The 18,343-nt window shown below is 37.5% G+C and overlaps 1 protein-coding gene across 1 annotated transcript in view; it reads right to left on the reverse strand.

The window, feature by feature from the left end:
- Positions 1-458: 458 nt before the first annotated feature.
- WDR75 (WD repeat domain 75) overlaps positions 459-18,343 on the reverse strand; it is a 34,227-nt gene continuing 16,342 nt past the window's right edge. The window contains exons 13-21 of the mRNA XM_050916346.1: positions 17,859-18,022; positions 15,098-15,278; positions 13,239-13,333; positions 11,906-12,001; positions 10,963-11,132; positions 10,201-10,260; positions 3,684-3,830; positions 3,496-3,587; positions 459-747 (exon numbers count right to left, since the gene is read on the reverse strand). Of these exons, the coding sequence (XP_050772303.1) occupies positions 540-747; positions 3,496-3,587; positions 3,684-3,830; positions 10,201-10,260; positions 10,963-11,132; positions 11,906-12,001; positions 13,239-13,333; positions 15,098-15,278; positions 17,859-18,022 (1,213 nt within the window). The 3' untranslated portion in view covers positions 459-539. The remainder of the gene's footprint in view (positions 748-3,495; positions 3,588-3,683; positions 3,831-10,200; positions 10,261-10,962; positions 11,133-11,905; positions 12,002-13,238; positions 13,334-15,097; positions 15,279-17,858; positions 18,023-18,343) is intronic.

Consider the following 18,343-nt stretch of genomic DNA (forward strand, 5'->3'; position numbering starts at 1 on the left):
TACAAGATAAATAGCAATAGCTGCTATGCAGTGAGGTTCAAAGTCTATAGAAATCCTGGTTGGAAAACTGCCTGTCCCTTCGTGATCAATACCGCCCACTTTTGGGCCCTCTGTAGGCCATCTCTGACAGAGCAGTGGTTCTGAGACCCTTTCAGAGACTTTCTTGTGCCTTAGATATTTGAGGGCACCAGCCAATATAATAGAGAACTGAATCAAGCCCATCATCTACATTTTACAGGTGGAAAATAAACGACAGAGGTTAGCAGTTGTTTGACGTAACAGTGTGTCTGAGATAGAGCGGGGACAAAACCCTGATCCTGTGCTTTAGTCCCAAGACCAGGCTTCCTTTCTTAACTAAAATATATTAAAACTTCAAAAATACTTGCTTTGAAATAAGAGCTTTTATATCAAATATTAGAATCCAATAAGAAACTTATGACAAAGGACTGAAAGAGAGCTTTTTGGTAGAACACAGTATTTAATCCATTAAAATATTTAAGTTCATAAGAAAATATAAAATGCAACATGTCTTGATGTTTCTAGAGAGCAGCTACCCAACTGTAGTCCATTCTTCTTATCTTTCGCAGTTGTTTTTCCTGAGATTTGGACAGTTTAATTTTGGTAATTTCACCCAAAAACTCTGTAGGATTTATATCTTGTTCCATCTCAGTAAGCTCTAAATCCTCATCTGATTCATCCTCTGCTTTTTCACTGTCCATTTCAACAACATCAACCACTTCTCCGGCACTTTAAAGTAGGGGGAAAGACAAAAAGAGAGAGACTATCAGCATATTCTACCACACAAAGGAATGAGAATATAGTTTTGATACTAAATCATGATACCGAGTTAAATTGTCTGTGCAGGTGAATTTTATACACGTTATATGACTTATTTATGTAGTACTGCAAGAGCACTAGGTACTTTACTTACAAGGAAAAGATATTCCCCAAAGAATTTGCGATTTAAACAGATTACTCTCATCATATGTAGCACATATATACACAAACACACTACAAATATCTATAATAAGACCTAATAGTTGGGTCTGATCCAATGTCCTTTGAAGTCTATGGAAAAATTCCCATTGGCTTAAATGGGCATTAGAACAATCCCTTAAACTGAACAGCTATATGTTCAACTGCATGTATCACACACTTTTGCCCATCTCACCCACTTTCTACCCACTAATCCATTTCTCCTGGATTTATTATAACAATCCAAACCCTTGAACACTTCCAAATACCTGACGTTTTATTTGAAATGAAACATCTGATAATTTTTTTCTCCATATTATATTTGCATAAGGTACTGTATAGACTATATTCAGTCCTGCATCAGTAATAGCTATAATCTCATGATTTTACATGATTAGAAATAGGTGTTTTATACCATTGGAAGAGTGAGTTTTCCACCCTCCCTACAGGCCACAATATCATCTTTAAGGCCTGGAGAATGCAGAGAGATATCAGACCTTAAAGTGTTGACCTTTATAAGTACAGAAAAAGCATTACAGTTAAAGTTTCTTTGAAAAGTTAAAAAGTTATTGCTTATAGTGTCCTCTCTCCCACTCACACTCCCTCAATCTTGTGCAGACGACCAAATGATATTAAGGTAGAACGGGTTTCAAAAGAGTCCCAATACAAATGTTTAAAATAGTTACCTACAGAATACATGCAGCTGCATGTTGTCTGAAAGTTTAATTGGTCTTGTCTGAGATGATCTGTATAACTCTCTGCTTGCGAGTAACATGGGTGCCTTATACTCATCACTGAATTAAGAAATACTGTACCACACACCCTATATATCTCTGCCTGCCTTTATCTTGATATAGTATCCATATCTGCCTGTCAATGGTATATAACTTGCATATGCATGAAGTGTATGTACAATTTATACATACACACACACAAAATAAATAAATTGTACATACACTTCATGCATATGCAAGTTATATACCATTGACAGGTAGATATGGATACTATATCAAGATAAAGTGCATAAATGTTTGCATGTACGTGTTTATACAATTTTTACATATTTGAATATCACTGTCTTTTTAGAGCCCCATCCTACAAATTCTTATGCTCATGTGTAACTTTACTCATCTGAAATCCTATTGTAATTACTGAGTCTATCCAAATAAGTAATGTTACACATGTGTAAGTATTTATAGGATAAGCTGTTAGACTGTATGTGCAGAAATTCTAACCAGGACTACTGACAAACCCTCTTAATGTCGATACAGCTTATACCAGCTAAAAAGTGCTATTGCCCATACAGCTTAAGCTCGTTTAGGGAGCGAAGCAAGTTCTACTGGCAAAAGCACTTTTATACTGATATAACTGCATCTACATGACGGCTTTTGCTGGTATAGAAATGTTGCAAAAACAAGATCGAAAACACCCCCTCCCTGTACCAGCAAAGGTTTCTAGTGCTGGTGTATGTCTTTGCAAGTGTTTGTGAAATGCCTAATGCATGGGGTACCCAATCCTGGTTTGAGCTGGTGGGCACTACCAAATATGAATAATAATTTTTAAAAACCAAACAAAAAAACCCAACCCAACCACAACCTGTGTTTCTCTGGAGATCTAATTCATTGTTTGGTACACACTTATGTATGAAAGGTTTTCAAGAATAGGCGGTCTAAAGGTTAATCTTAGCATGCTAAGTATTTTATTGGCTTCAGTGTACTTAGCATGCTAATAAATCTACCTCAAAATTACTATCACAGGCCACCAACCTATATGGATTTATTTTTTTAAACAAGAACATACATTTCACAAAAGAGTAAGCTTCATAAATGAAGACACCTCAGACATACCAAAGTGTTGCATATTGCTGCTAAACCAGTTAATCCCGTAAGCTTGCTATGCATGCTATCAATAAATTAAGTCCCAATTAAAAAAAAAACCTAGGAACTCCTGTGGGGGCTTCTCTCCCCCAATTTTAACTATTTAAATTTTGACTTCATGATCTCCTTTAGAGATAGAGTATTCAATTCTTGAGACTTCTAAAATGGGGAGTTTGTAGAAATGAACATGGATTCAAAGTCCAATTCACTAATACAAATAAAAGAAAAGGTCTGTGAATGTCTAACAGACATTTATGTAAAAAATATCATTTAAAAAAAGATTTGGTCCTTGAATGAAGGTTGAAAACAGTTTAATAGGAAATGAGAAATTTCTAAACTTAAAAGGCAATTTTGCTTATGTTTATATGGAGGCCAGAAAGTTACCCTCCTGCCCCAAAATCAATAAATTGGCATATATTGATTCTAATAACAATCTAACAAGATCTTACAGCTTAGGGGGAAAGGTTATACATTTAAAAAGTAGCTTCAGAAGATATTTAAGTGTTTGCAGAAATGGCACCTTAATTATAATCATTCTTACTAAAAACATAGGAAAATTGCCACAACACTTAGGAAGATCTAGCTGATATTTTAAATAAGTTTCATGTGTCAGTTGAAAGCCACCAGCCTTAACTGTTTTTACCTTTTATTCTCCTTGGATATCAGCACTGAATTAATAAAAATGGAACACAGGAAAGAAGCAGATGGCAACACATGTGCAGGAGTGTGTAGGAGCTGAGGAGACAAGAAAACAGGTTTTATTAAAGTTCCATTTTTCATGCTTTTATATATGCATGTTTATCACACACACTCACTCTCTCTCTCTCTCACCTCTTTGACTGCAGGTGAACCTTGGGCTAAGTGACTCTGGACAACTGCTGTGTCAAGATCTGCATTCTCTTTGGATTGTTGTTGATGCCTGTGCTTTCCCAATAGCAAAGAAAAGGGGGTCATAGGGAGACTCTCCTCTACTGCCAGCTAAAAAGAGCAAAGTAAAAAACAGAATAGGTTGTTTAAAAGGGGAAGGAGGCCTTCCTTTCTAAGAAGAAAAGGACAATTTTTAAGTGCCAAGAATCTGAATTACTCCTCTCATACTAATGCCAACAGCTAACAAAATGCTAATGTTCAGCAATGTGTTTAGAATTTACTAAGGCATAGTTCAGATATAGTCTAATTATAGTCAGATAAAAATATGCAAGGAAGTTCAGATACAATCTAATTCACTTGGATATTGTGAATATTCTGCTTTAAATTTTACATTTAATACTCCACATTAAACTTTAATTCAGTTATAATCAGAAAAGTGACTTTGTAACAACAAAAAAAAGCACCTTTCTACTCAGATGATCTGATTTCTGTGCACATTCTAAGTAAGATCAGATTACTTCAATTACTCAATGGAATATTATCCCCGCTGCCTCTGCATGCAGGGTGGATAAAAACTGATAAGGTCCAAATTTAGATTATAATCTATTAAGGTCTTTTAAATTAAACAGAAAAATATTAAGCAATAAGTTTGCTGCCAAATATATATTACACTGGACTGGTGGAAGTCACTCACTGGTTATGCACCTGGAACCAGAATGTTTTGTAGTACTAAACCAGTTTTTGACAACAATAGCCTCTTCTGCAGGTGCAGGAAGAATATTTTCTTTATTTCAGTTTATTCCCCTAGTTCAGTTAAATTGCTCATTCAAAGTTAAGAAACTAACTGGGAGTTGAAATGGCAGGAATACTTTGTTTTCCTCTTCCAATCTATGAATAAAATCTAGGTGTGAGAGGGTGAGATCTATTAGTTTTAAAATCTTGAAGGACACGATGACCAGAAAATCAGTTTAATTCACTAACTACAGATATTACCTTTATTTAAGAAATCAGGTTTTAAATATGAAAAAAATTTTGCTCAACTTTATAAGAAAAAAGTTTAGTATCCAGCACATTTAAGGTACTTTTATTTAAAAAAAATTAAACTTCTGTTTTTGTACATTTTTAATTGGAGTTTGAATTTCCACCCAAATAGCGCTTGGCACAAATCAAGTAAAAAAATTAATCTAGTAAAGAAGAAGTGAATCATTCACCATTTTCTAACATAACTCCTATATTTTTTATTAATCTAAATAAATGTAAATTAAGCTATATAATTGCTTAAATCAGCGTGTATAGATTTAATGTATTTTCCTGGTTAGCAAAAAGAAGCACCACATATAGTATAAAGGCTACATTTAGTTTCAATTCAACCTGCTTTAATGGTTACCAACCCATGAGAAACAACTTTTCTTTTGGAAAATAACTAAAAAGTACAAATGCAAACCATAACTAAAATCAATGATTTAAATCAAGGTTTGCTGCTTGTGATTTAAATAATGATTAAAACCAGTGATTTATCTCAATTCACTCTATCTGCGTGATAGACTGGCCAGGGGACTGGCATCCAATGGCTCTTGGGCCCAGCAGACAGAATCATAGAAGTGGAAGGAACCCCGAGAGGTCATTTAGTCCAGTCTCCTGCACTCAAGGCAGGACTAAGTATTATCTAGATCATCCCTGACAGGTATTTGTCCAACCTGCTTGTTAGGGGGCTTATTCCTTCACCCTCCTACTTCCCTGGTCCTTCTCGCATGAACAGAGAGCAACAATACCCGAAATCCAAAGGCACAAACAATTCGAAGTTTATTGGGGTGAACTTCCAGCAAGCATGATTCCAGTTTCCTTCCTGAGGGCTTGACTACACTTGAAACTTCAAAGCGCTGCCGTGGGAGCGCTGCCACAGCAGCGCTTTGAAGTTTCGAGTGTGGTCGCAGTGCCCGCGCTGGGAGAGAGCTCTCCCTGCGCTGCACGTACTCCACCTCCTCATGGGGATTAGCTTGCAGCGCTGGGAGCACACTGTTTACACTGGCGCTTTACAGCGCTGTATCTTACAGCGCTCAGGGGGTTGTTTTTTTCACACTCCTGAGCAAGAAAGTTGCAGTGCTGTAAAGCGCCAGTGTAGCCAAGGCCTTAGTGTCCCCCCTTCCCAGCTCTGACACCACAGAGCCTTGCCTGTGTCCCTGTTTCTGTTCCCATCCCCTGTTCCCATTTCCCCTTTAGCAAAACATGATCCCATTTCCCTCCCATCCCCTTACTTCCTGATTGACTGCAGACTATATAGTAAAACTTGAATTCTGCTGAGCTATACCTTAACCAATCACTTTACTGAAATTTAACTAACCAATCCTAACATACTGTAACATGTAAAAGCAGCAAAGAATCCTGTGGCACCTTATAGACTAACAGACATTTTGGAGCATGAGCTTTCGTGGGTGAATACCCACTTCCTCACATGCATCTGAGGAAGTGGGTATTCACCCACGAAAGCTCATGCTCCAAAACGTCTGTTAGTCTATAAGGTGCCACAGGATTCTTTGCTGCTTTTACAGATCCAGACTAACACGGCTACCGTCTGATACTTGATACTGTAACATGGTTATTTAACCAATTATACCCCACCACCTTAATTGGTTTACACCCAACAGAATTAATTATACAGTAGACAGAAACAATCACAGAACCAGACAGAGACCATACAAATAAACACACAAAACAATACAGAAGTGAGGATTTCACAACTACATCTATACAGACCTAAGGATTTTCCAGCTGTGTCTATTGATAAGCGAGTTCTTGCCAGACAGGATGCTATTAAACTAAGTTTCCTTTTACATTTTCTAGGCTCTACTCTTTCTCTGGAGGTGATAGGAATATCAGGACAGGATTGTATTTCTAATAGCCCAATAGCACTTTATTTCAATGTGACTAGTTTGGAATGTGAGGATGTGACCATACACTTCCCAGCTTATGGCTGCCTAACTACATCTTAGCTGACGGCTTTAGCCTGTCACAGTAAGAGAAGGCCATTACAGAGAGACAGTGATTTCTGATTCTCTCTTTCTTTTATACCTCTATAACTAGCTAAGTGATAAGAATACACCTAAATTCTTAAAGTATAGGCCTTTGCAGACAGGCCTGAATATCTATATCCTAACACTGCTCTTAAAAATCCCCAGGGATGGAGATTCCACAACCTCCTTAGGCAATTTATTCCAGTGCTTAACCACTGACACTTAGGAAGTTTTACCTAATGTCCAGCCTAAACCACCCTTGCTGCAATTTAAGCCCATTGCTCTCGTCCTATCCTCAGAGTTTAAGAACAACAATTTTTCCCCCTCCTCCTTGTAACAACCTTATTTGTACTTGAAAACTGTTATGTCCCCTCTCAGTCTTCTCTTCTCCAGACTAAACAAATCCAATTTTTTCATTCTTCCCTCAGAGGTCATGTTTTCTAGACTTTTAATCATTTTTGGTGCTCTTCTCTGGACTGTCTCCAATTTGTCACATCTTTCCTGAAATGTGGTGCCCAGAACTGGACACAATACGCCAGCTGAGGCCTAATCAGCGTGGAGTAGAGCAGAAGAATTACTTCTTGTGCCTTGCTTACAATACTCCTGCTAATATATCCCAGAATGGTTTGCTTTCTTTGCAACAGCATTACACTATTGACTCTTATTTAGCTTGTGATCCACTGTGACTCCCAGATCCCTTTCTGCAGTACTCCTTCCTAGGCAGTCATTTCCCATTTTGTATGTGTGCAACTGATTGTTCCTTCCTAAGTGGGGTACTTTGCATTTCTCCTTATTGAATTACATCTTATTTACTGCAGATCATTTTTCGAGTTCATCAAGATAATTTTCAATTTTAATCCTATCCTCCAAAGCACTTGCAACCCATCCCAGCTTAGTATCATCCGCAAACTTTATCAGTGTACTCTCTATGCCATTATCTAAATCATTGATGAAGATACTGAACAGAACTGGATCCAGAACCGATCCCTGCAGGACCCCACTCGTTATGCCGTTTCAGCATGACTGTGAACCACAGATCACTACTCTCTGGGAATGATTTTCCAACCAGTTATGCACTCACCTTATAGTAGCTCCATCTAGGTTTTATTTCCCTAGTTTGTTTATGAGGTCATGCAAGACAGTATCAAAAGCCGTACTAAAGTCAAGATATACCACATCTGCTACTTCCTCCCTATCCAAAGGCTTGTTACTCTGTCCAAGAAAGTTTTCAGGTTTGGTTGACACAATTTGGTCTTGACAAATCCATGCTGACTGACTGTTATTTGTCAACTTATTATCTTCTAGGTGTTTGCAAATTGATTGCTTAATTATTTGCTCCATTATCTTTCCGGGTACAGAAGTTAAGCTGACTGGTCTGTAATTCCCCTGGTTTCCCTTATTATAGATGGGCACTATATTTGCCCTTTTCCAGTTTTCTAGAATGTCTCCAATCTTCCATGATTTTTCAAAGATAATTGCTAATGGCTCAGAAGTGTCACTTCTGTGACTTCCTTCTCCCTTAACCCAAGCTCATGAATCGAGGATCCCAGGGAGAAAGGGGGTTACAGCTAATGCAGCTAACATTATAACTCACCAATATTTCCTCTGCAATTTGGATCCCATCGTCTAGGGAGGAGTAGGTCTGGGGGCATGGGCTGAGTGGAGCCAGTTGCATGGCTCCTGTAAAAGCCATGTTAACAAAGAACGTGAGAGGGGTAGTTGAGGAAGAGAGGCCACACAAATCCAGTGGAACCCCCCAAAATCCAAATCACATCTTCCCTGTCCCTACATGGGAGCAGAGGTACAGCTCCAAGGCAAAGTCAGTTAGATTCCATACTGGTACATGCATCAATTAACTTCGAACAACGTATCCTTTAATACACATGCTGATGCATGAACTAGAAAGAATTCATCTTGACTTTCAGATTCTGGGTGTATACATAAGCCTAGAAATTAGAATTACCTCCTCAACACTGTCAACTGAGCAGCCTGGATCTGGAGTCAGACACCCAGGGCAGTGGTTTTACAGTCACTTCTCAGACTAGTATCACTACCACTGAACTACAGAGTACAGCTGAGTAAGGAATAAATGATGAATAGTTACTATTTTCCTCAAACAGATGAATATGGTTTTAAAAAGTCTATTTTAAGTCTTACTGATTTTAGATTGTGACTGTGAATACTAGCTATTTGAACTTTGATCTTCATTACTTAATTGGGAGTAATCAAATTAATTAAGTGGTACTGTTTTTGTTCTGATTCAATGAATATGGAAGTACTCCACATTGCCTCTTAAGTCAATCTAACTTATGTTGCTCAGGGATGTGAAAGTTACAGTGACCTAAGCGTTGTCCATGCTGGCGCTATGTCGGTGGGAGATGCTCTCCGATGCAGCTGCGCCAATGTAGCGCTTCTAGTATAGATGTGCCCCTAGTATGAATGTTTTCGGTATATGAATTTTAAATTCACTCAATACTTGCTCTTAGAATTTTGAAATTCACTTATTAACACTAGTGATCATGAAGATAAATCAAATTTCCACTTTCTATGAAACTCAAACAAAAGGCCATTAACAATATGACTACAGTAGAACCTCACAGTTACGAACACCTCAGGAACGGAGGCTGTTCGTAACTGAGCAAAATGTTATGGTTGTTCTTTCAAAAATTTACAACTGAACATTGATACATTAAATACAGCTTTGAAGAAAAATGCTGTTTTTAACCATCATAATTTAAATGAAACAAGCACAAAAACAAACAGTTTCCTTACCATGTCAATTTTTTTTAAACTTTCCTTTCTTTTTTAGTTGTTTACATTTAACACAATACTGTACTGTACTTGTTTTGAGGTTTGTTTTGTTTTTGTCTCTGTTGCTGCCTGGCTGGAACCAGAAGTATGCAAATGAGGTGTGTGATTGATCAGTTAGTTCATAACTCTGGTGTTCATACCTTTAAGGGTCTGTATGTATAATTTATAAAATATGAATTGACTTCTACACAAAGTCAATTTTTTGCATTTTTCCAGCTCTACATTAAAAAGCATTTTCAGAAGTTACAAAATCCAGCATATCCATGATTAAGTACACAAGAAAATAGTTAACACTGAAAACTAAAGATTTTAAACAGCTGGAGTGAAATGCCAATTGAGATGTAATAGCACTTTAAAATACTAAGATATCACTTTTAAGATATGTGCTTTTAGTACAGATGTAACACTTTTTTGCCAGGAGAAAGGACAGCGATTTGTTACTTCAGCTTTTAATAAGTCTATAAAAGGAGCAATACTGCTGAAAAATAAGCAAAAATTAAATTAAACATGACTGCACCTTTAGATTAGCCCCTCTTGCTCCATGTCAAGGTCTGAACACTTATGATAAAAGAGAATTTAGATCTGACAAATAAGTGTCCAACTGAATGATTTTGAACTCCTTTGCACAGCCCGACTATCAGAACAACTATAAAAAGTACCTGTCTGCTTGATGGTGTAAGCCTTTCTTCTGCGGACTTTGTGCTAAATGTCAGTAGATCCTAGAACATGCAGAATGATGCAGTCAGATTATGGAGTGGAACAAGGTGTTCTATACACTTCAGTGTATTATTTACAAGATAGTTTCACGATCTGAAAAGTTATTTGAGTGAAATAAAAGCACACACATTCCCCACTGCATATTTCATACAGAAAGCACAACAAAGCAATGAAGGGGAAAAAAAAAAAATCAGAGACCAAGAGGTAAATTAAAGTTAATGTAGATGGGCGGGGGGAGGAGGGAGAGAAAGAGGGGGGAAAGAAAGGCAAAGCTCTGGGGGAAGCTAGTAGGTTTTGGATTTAATAATTTAATGATTTTTTAAAAATATTTGCATAAAGAGCAATAAATAGCTCATAAGGTAGTCTGATAAGTGTTAGGCAATAATGGCAATTATCTTTATAGATCCCCAGATTATGTAGTGTTGCTCTTTCATCTGGTTGAGGCAGTAAAAACTAAGAATAACTGAAGTGGAATCAACAGTAATCAATTAAGAAGCTGGACTGTTTTGGAAACTGAAAACTAATGATCACATCATACCTTATGCAGGTTAAAAGCAGCATCATCATTATAAATCATCATCAGCAGAGCAGCCCATTACACTGACTACCAGAGGCTTGGATTTTTATTGCTTGATCAGCAGCTAGTGTGAATATGTTAAAGTGACAGTTCTCTTATTTCCCCTTCCCCGCCTGTCAGTTCTTACCTGTGTTTCAGTCAGGAAGTAAAGTTGAGATCTGCTTAACCACTGGTGTTTTTCTGAGCCAATTGAATCAGGCACATCTCTTGGAATGAAGACAGCCCACTGGACTCTCTCTCTACAGACATTTCTCTGGATACAGAATGGCCTTGGCTCATTTGGCTTAAATACAAACACTGGCAAAACAAATATTTTTTATTTTTAACAAACAAAAGCACTTTCTTCCCACCTTTCTTGGGCTAGACAAGGCCCCACATGTCAAAGTCAAAGATGTGACTCCCCTTAACTTCAGTGTGCAGTTATCCTTAACTGGATGGATAAGATGTTACTGAATGATAGGAGGCACTCCCATGCCCAAGAATGTACATGCTACCTTCATGGTATTCCCAGCCAGAGAGCAAAAACAGAAACTAAACCCCTCTGCAAAAGATCTACATGAGACATTATACACAGTGAAACAAATGCTCCACTCCCTCTAAATTTAGGTAGTGTGGAAAGGATTAAGAACTAGGGATGTAAATACAGTTTAAAAAATTAACTGTTAAAATAATTTTAAAATATTAGCCAATTAAAGGGCCAGCAGAAGTTAACAGTTGAGCAGGGTTAACCGGTAAGCATTAGTCTTACTGGTTATCTGGTTAACATTTTACATCTCTGCTAAGAACACCCCATGCAGAAAGAGTGACTGACCAATATTTTCATTGCCAAAGCAGCAGCCAACTGTGTTCTGGGAAGAGTGGGTGGCAGGGGAGCCCTACTTAACTGCTGGTGTCAAGACATGGCCCAGTTTCTTACACAGACAAAATTTAAGGAACTACAGTCTATTTTGTGCATTAAAAAAAAAAAAAAAAAAAAGTCTTCAACAATAAAAATACCATCTTCTAGAAGCTATGTTTTCAGTGTTGCACTTTCACCATCTTTTGCCAGCGAAGGAAACCTTTGTACTTACAGTCTGAACCTTCCAAGAGTCGTGAGACTGCAGCAATGTTTTCTGAAAGGGGGTCAGGTTGCAGCACCATGACGTTGAGCTGGGCACTCCATTCCACTAAAAAATAAACCATAAGACATGAAAGGAAGTCAGATGTTTTACTAAATAAAAAGGTCAAATGTGGAAAAGACACATATAGCTATACCTCTGCCTGGAAGACTCAAACTTTAATATTCACAGATGAGTCAAAACAGACATAAATATGAGTCCTCCTGTACCAGTATAGAAAAAGGGTTTGATTATCTAGTCAGTTGGAGTTTGCTGTGCACACACTCTAGACCTGAATGTTTTTTACTCGGTACAACCTGATTTAGTTTATAGGCTCTAAAAAGGAGATGGAAAATAACCCTTGCATATTGACAGGATAGTTCTCTAATCAGTAGAAAGCTGTTAACCTCTTTCTCCTATGTTGTACTCAGCCTGTGAACATGCACAAAACTGCAGGTTTTAAGCTTTTTAAAAAATTATTGATTTATATGTTCACAGCTGTGGGGAATTATGGGAGAGTAAGACAATTATCTGGTGATAGCAGACATCAAGATTCAAAAAGTTAGCTTTTTAACCGTTGTCAACATCACATTGCAAAATATACAAAGTAACTCTCCGTAAAACAAACTAAGAAGTTCTCAAGAGTATTTCTCATTTTGCCTATCTGAATTTCTATTACTGATGAGAACTTTGTTGGTTTGCATGTACGATGAAATCAATGTTTACTGACATTTACCAATAAAAATTAAACTTTCCAAGCCTAATCACATTCCAGCTCAAAAAAATCCTCAATAGTCAAAATGTAAGTGTAAACATTTTAGCCAAGATTGCTGCAGGCTTTACAATGTGGTAGTGTCAGTTAGTGGAGCAAAGAGGGACTACAGCAGTGGTCCCCAACCTTTTCGTCCGACGGGCGCCAGACAACGGACCGTGGCAGCAGTCGAGCATCCGCCGAAATGCTTCCGAAATTCGGTGGCATTTCAGCAGCGATGCCTCTGGATGACGTCGCTTGTCAGCGGCAAGCGGCATCATTCAGAGGCATTCGGTGGATGCTTAACAGCCGGCCAGGACACGGGTGCATTCAGATGCGCCCGCGGGCACTGTGTTGGGGACCCCTGGACTACAATATTATATAGAACTGAAGTATGTAAAGTACCTCTATTATGCGTCCACAGGCTGTAAAGTGGCAGGTCAGTTTAGAATCAAAGCTCAAAGTATTCGGGGTCACACTGAAAATGTAAGTGCTAACTATTAGCAGTACTGCCCTGGCAGGTAACATTCACTGATTTAACAAAATCAATCTTACATGCACAACTGAGCAGGTTCCAGCAACACAGAAATCCATAATCGGTGGTGCCAAGAAGGTATTTGGAACAACTTAGTCTCCCAAAACACAAGTTCCTAGGTGAATAAAAGCCAGAACAAAAGTTAATGAGCCTTCCGTTTATCTCTATAAATTACAATTACAATCACAAGCACGCTTTCAGTTAAATCTTAAATCCTTTTAAAATTAAGCCAAGTTCTACTCAGTTATCTACTGTAACAGCAGAATTTAGTCCTCTAGATCCATCTCTAGTGGCTCAGTAAGAAATATAAGCAAACCTTTAGAAAGCACTATAATCTTAAAAAATCTCAGCAAAAAGCAACTGTGTCTATGGACACTTACAACACCATTATAAGCCTGATTCCACACTGGTCACAATAAACTGTTAAACAATCATCGGTGCTAAAGAAGTCACAGTGTAGTAAAAAATCCTGTATTTAAAGCATTCCCACCTGTGTTACTAAACAGTACAACAGATTTTCTCTCTCCTTTTCAGTTTTACTAGTCTAATTTACTTTTCACCATTAATATGATTTTCTTATTACATCTCCTCAGACTGGAGAGTAAAATTAGGCTGGTCTGTTTCTAATCAATTTTAACTTCTGGTTCTCCTGTGCTAGTACAATTAAGTAGCATCCTGATTTCCAGTACTTCAAGAGAAAATATTTTTGTCTTTAAAAAGCCTGTGTGTGATGACATTTCTAATATTAATATCAGAAAGTAAGTTTATGCATTTCAAAAGGGTTAGTTACTCTAGGTCTAATGTAAATGACAGTTGCACTTTAATTACAGCATAGCTGTCCAATACATACAATTAAGGCCATCCAAATGATTGACCAGCCTTCAGAAAATTTATCATTGTATCACACGTAGACCATAGCTAACAAGAAAAAAAAATTCTCTGGGTCAATAGATTACAGATTTATCATTAATCTAAAATCTGGTCAATTTTTTAAAAAGCAAGTTTAACATAGCTGTGGTTAATACACCTGTCCCTGAATTTTCCTGCCAGATTCTATCCTTTTACAGTCACATATTGCTCAGTTTCTTTCCCCTATTGTGAGAGACCCATAAGAAATTGACTATTCAGAGGAAAAAGTGAAACCGAGCAACTACAAAAATGCTGACAAATTCACAGAACCAATGTTATAGTCCTGAAGTGTTCCATGAACACCAACAGGTCAAAAATATTGAGTTTTGCATTTTTAAGTTGACAGTGTCCCTTTAAGATAGCCATAACTCAGTATTTGTTTTCAGTCATTTGCTGCGAATAGTTACACCTCAGCAGGCTAGGTACTTGATAGCAGTACTGTGTCACCATTCTCAGAAGCACCACCTTTGACAGGCAGTACTTCCAAGAAAAAAATTTCACAGCATTAGCTAATCTTCACAGAAATATAAGTTCCCATATGACAGGAGGATAACGGATAAAAGGGTCAAAGCTCGGAGAATAGTAATGGGTCATACCCATTACTGTGCCATGAAAGCAAAAGCTATTTTCTCAAGCTAAAAGCACTTTTCCAAACCTGATCTGCTTGGTAAAACAAACCAAACCAAACCAAACCACCACAACCAACCACTTCTGCAAATACTCAACTCTCAAAGACAGTATTATAATGAGAAGGGAGAATAAGGTGTGTATCTTAAAAGTTTATTCAATGGAGTGAATGCTTCAAGTGAATCTCTAAAAGCTCATAAGCAGAGTAGATCTATACAAATGTTAAATATTTCATCTCTGTATGAATACATACCAGTGCTCTTTGAATGCTATAGATGAAATTACCTTTTTAAGTAGTCTTAACTTGAAAGTGAAAAGCCAAATAATAAACAACGTTACATACTGTATTCTTCCAGGTGGATGACAAAAAGTGCATATAAGATCCCAGGTATCCGAGTTCCACACAGTCACTGTTTCTTCAAAGCTAACAGCAAGCAAAGAGCCATCTTCTGAGAAACAGCAGTTAGTAGCTGGATAGTTGTGATAGCTGCCCACAAAATCACAGCTCCATCCCATACTTGGTTCTGTTAGATTGAATGATTAATTAATATATTTGTTTATTAATTCTTTCCATATTAAGACTTCTAAATGAAACTGAGCAGTGCTTCTGTTAAGATACTATTCAATGCCAGTACAGAAAATGCCCAACAAGTATTGCATTCTTTAGGTTCAGCACAAGAACCACTAATTTGACATATCATGGAATTCGCACACGGTAATATTTTTGTTCAATATGCAAACTACATTAAATGCAACTTTAAAAAAAGGTTTGCTAGAGAGATCTAATTTTAATTCCTGTCACTATATTGAAAGAAGGTCAATATTATCAGTGAAAATGTACAGCCTTGAAAAGTATTGGACATTTCAAAGCACTTGAGGTTATTTTTAAAAATGTAATTGTCCTTTCCTATACTTGATTTTCACTGAACCAGATTAACACACAGGTAAATGTTAAGCTTCATGCACAATACAGTAACCTGTCAGCAAACTTTCCTGTTAACTGTCAACTTCTTCTGGATCTCTTTCCCATCATTATCAATTACCATAAAAACAAACAGGATCTTTCTCCTTTCAAGCTGATTTATTCAACAACAAACAAGTAACTAGTTTGGAATTTCCCCAGTTGGTTCCATAGTAACAATATATTCTCTCAATTGATTTTGAAATAAATGGCCGGTGTGGGAAAAGACAGGAAGAAGATAATAAAATAGAATCTACCCAGCATTATTTTGAATGATACTTTATACTATGCTTAGAAGATGCAGAAAGATATTCATTACATGTTCTTATTTCTCTTTTACTTTTACACTGTTTCTTTAGAAGGCAAAGTGCCAAGATATAAAGGGGCAAGATACAAAAATCGGTTTTACTAAAAACAAAAATAAGCCAGTGGGATGTTCTACATATGCAATAAATAAATCACTGCACTGTTTTTTGATATACTGCTGCGTGGCAGCTCTTTCCTCTTCAGTCCCCAGATATACAAGACCAAGTACACAATGCAGACACATAAAGATAGATCAGCTGTATATGTCCATGCATTCCATGACACTGAACTCTATACAGCCCTTGTATGTAAGTAGGATGCAAAAAGCAAGAGGGACTTATTCAGTGGATTCAAAACACTTCCATGGTGAGAGCAGGAAGAACCATTAAACCCCATCCACACCTCTCCACTTCATACCATTAGCACTGGCTGCAGCCTGGCTGTGCAGTTAGTCAGGAATGGAGACAAGTCAGAGCAGTAGGAACCTATTCCCTCCAACACAGTTTCTACGAGCAAAGAGTGTTTACTCATGGAACTGGGATTTAGTTTAGTATTAAGGTTATTTAACTCTAGAAAACATTTTGTTTATCTCCACCTCAGCATTTGTAGGCATTGTACAAGAGCTAAATCCAATGACTCGGAGAAATTCACTATGGCAAACAGAAAACTAGCAAAAGAAAAAAGGTAACCTATGTAGTCTAACGGTATCAGAGGAAATGTCTTTATCTATGACAATTAAAACAAAATGAACACAACCAAACTGCAAGCAGATCACTGAAAGGCTGCTGTCAAAAATCCATATTTGAGAACCTGTGAAGACTGACACACCAACGTTAGGAAAGTTCGTCAAAATGAAATGTGCCAGGAAGTGCATTAATGAGGAGCCCCTCATAACCGTGGGTTGGAAGGGCTATGGCATGTTATATATCCTTGTAACACAAATAAAAACTAAGGACTTCACAATGAGTCTCAACATGATTTTTGGTGGGCAAAGGGTCTTCGATTTTCATTTCTCATCTATGCAATCCACAGAATTATGTTTTGTCTGCATTTTAGAATGCAGTTTAATATCTGCATGCAAGAGTGGACAAGAATTTAACTATAAGGTAATGTGCTCTAAGACAGTATTTTCTATTATGTGGCAACAGATCAAGTCAATTAAACAAGGATACCACCTTTCCAAGTTTTGCTTTCATGAGCAAAGCTCTGAATAAGAGGACTTTGCCCAAAGAAAAAACTAAGAAAAACCTCCTTTTCAACAGCAAAGTAAAGGTTGGGCTGTAGTCACTCATGAGCAGTGGATGGAGGTCACTTACCTTTCCAGATTACTGTACCCCTTTCAGGAGTCTGATCTGTCTTGTGTACCCCCAAGTTTCACCTCACTTAAAAACTACTTGCTTACAAAATCAGACAAAAATACAAAAAGTGTTACAGCGCACTATTACTGAAAAATTACTCTCTCATTTTGTCTGTAAGAAATTTTAGTTTGTACTGACTTGGATAGTGCTTTTTATTTAGCTTGTTGTAAAATTAGGCAAATATCTAGATGAGTTGATGTACTCCCTGGAAGACCTATGCATTGAACAACTAGGGTTTAGGCTAGAGGGATCTATGCATTCATGTCCCTACCACACTCCCAACTTGCCTACATTCCTAACTATGGGAAATGATGCAAAAGGGTGATGGAACTCTGTACTAGGGTGCACAGAAGAGAATGCATTACTTCTGTTGTTTCTGATCCTGTGCACTTGCGTATGGATGGAGAAGAGCAGAGTCACAATTTCCACATGTTCAATGGGTGGTGAATAAGAGAAAATTATGTTTTGGCCATACTCACTCTCTGAGTCAGAGTCATTCACCAACACCCAGACTTTAAATCGACCATCGTTGCCAGCTGTTACCAAGGTAGGAGTTCCATCTTCCAATTCATCTGTGTCACGGAAACACAGAGCTGTTACATGATCCTCATGTGGCATGTTGATTCTGGTGTTCAGAGTAAAGCTATACGGAAGAAAACCTAAATTCACTGTTTTATGTCATTTTGAATTCGCAACAGGTTTGTGTTCTGTTTCTTTTGTGGGGGGTAGGAGGAAGGGAGAGAGGAGGATGGCGGTTTGGAAAAGAAAGAAGTGGTTTGAAGAGAATTTTGTTACCAGCCAATATACAATCTCACATTTAGTTTACCAGGTCTGTTCTCCCTCACAAAATTATGTAATTTGGAGAACAGAATTCTGATTTATTTAGATTTTTAAGACATACCTACTAGTAGTGCTCCTCCTAAGCTCTGAGTACCCCTTCTAATAGCTAGCACTTGATCAACAT

Source organism: Gopherus flavomarginatus, chromosome 10 (assembly GCF_025201925.1).
Source record: "Gopherus flavomarginatus isolate rGopFla2 chromosome 10, rGopFla2.mat.asm, whole genome shotgun sequence".
NCBI classification, from domain to species: domain Eukaryota; kingdom Metazoa; phylum Chordata; order Testudines; family Testudinidae; genus Gopherus; species Gopherus flavomarginatus.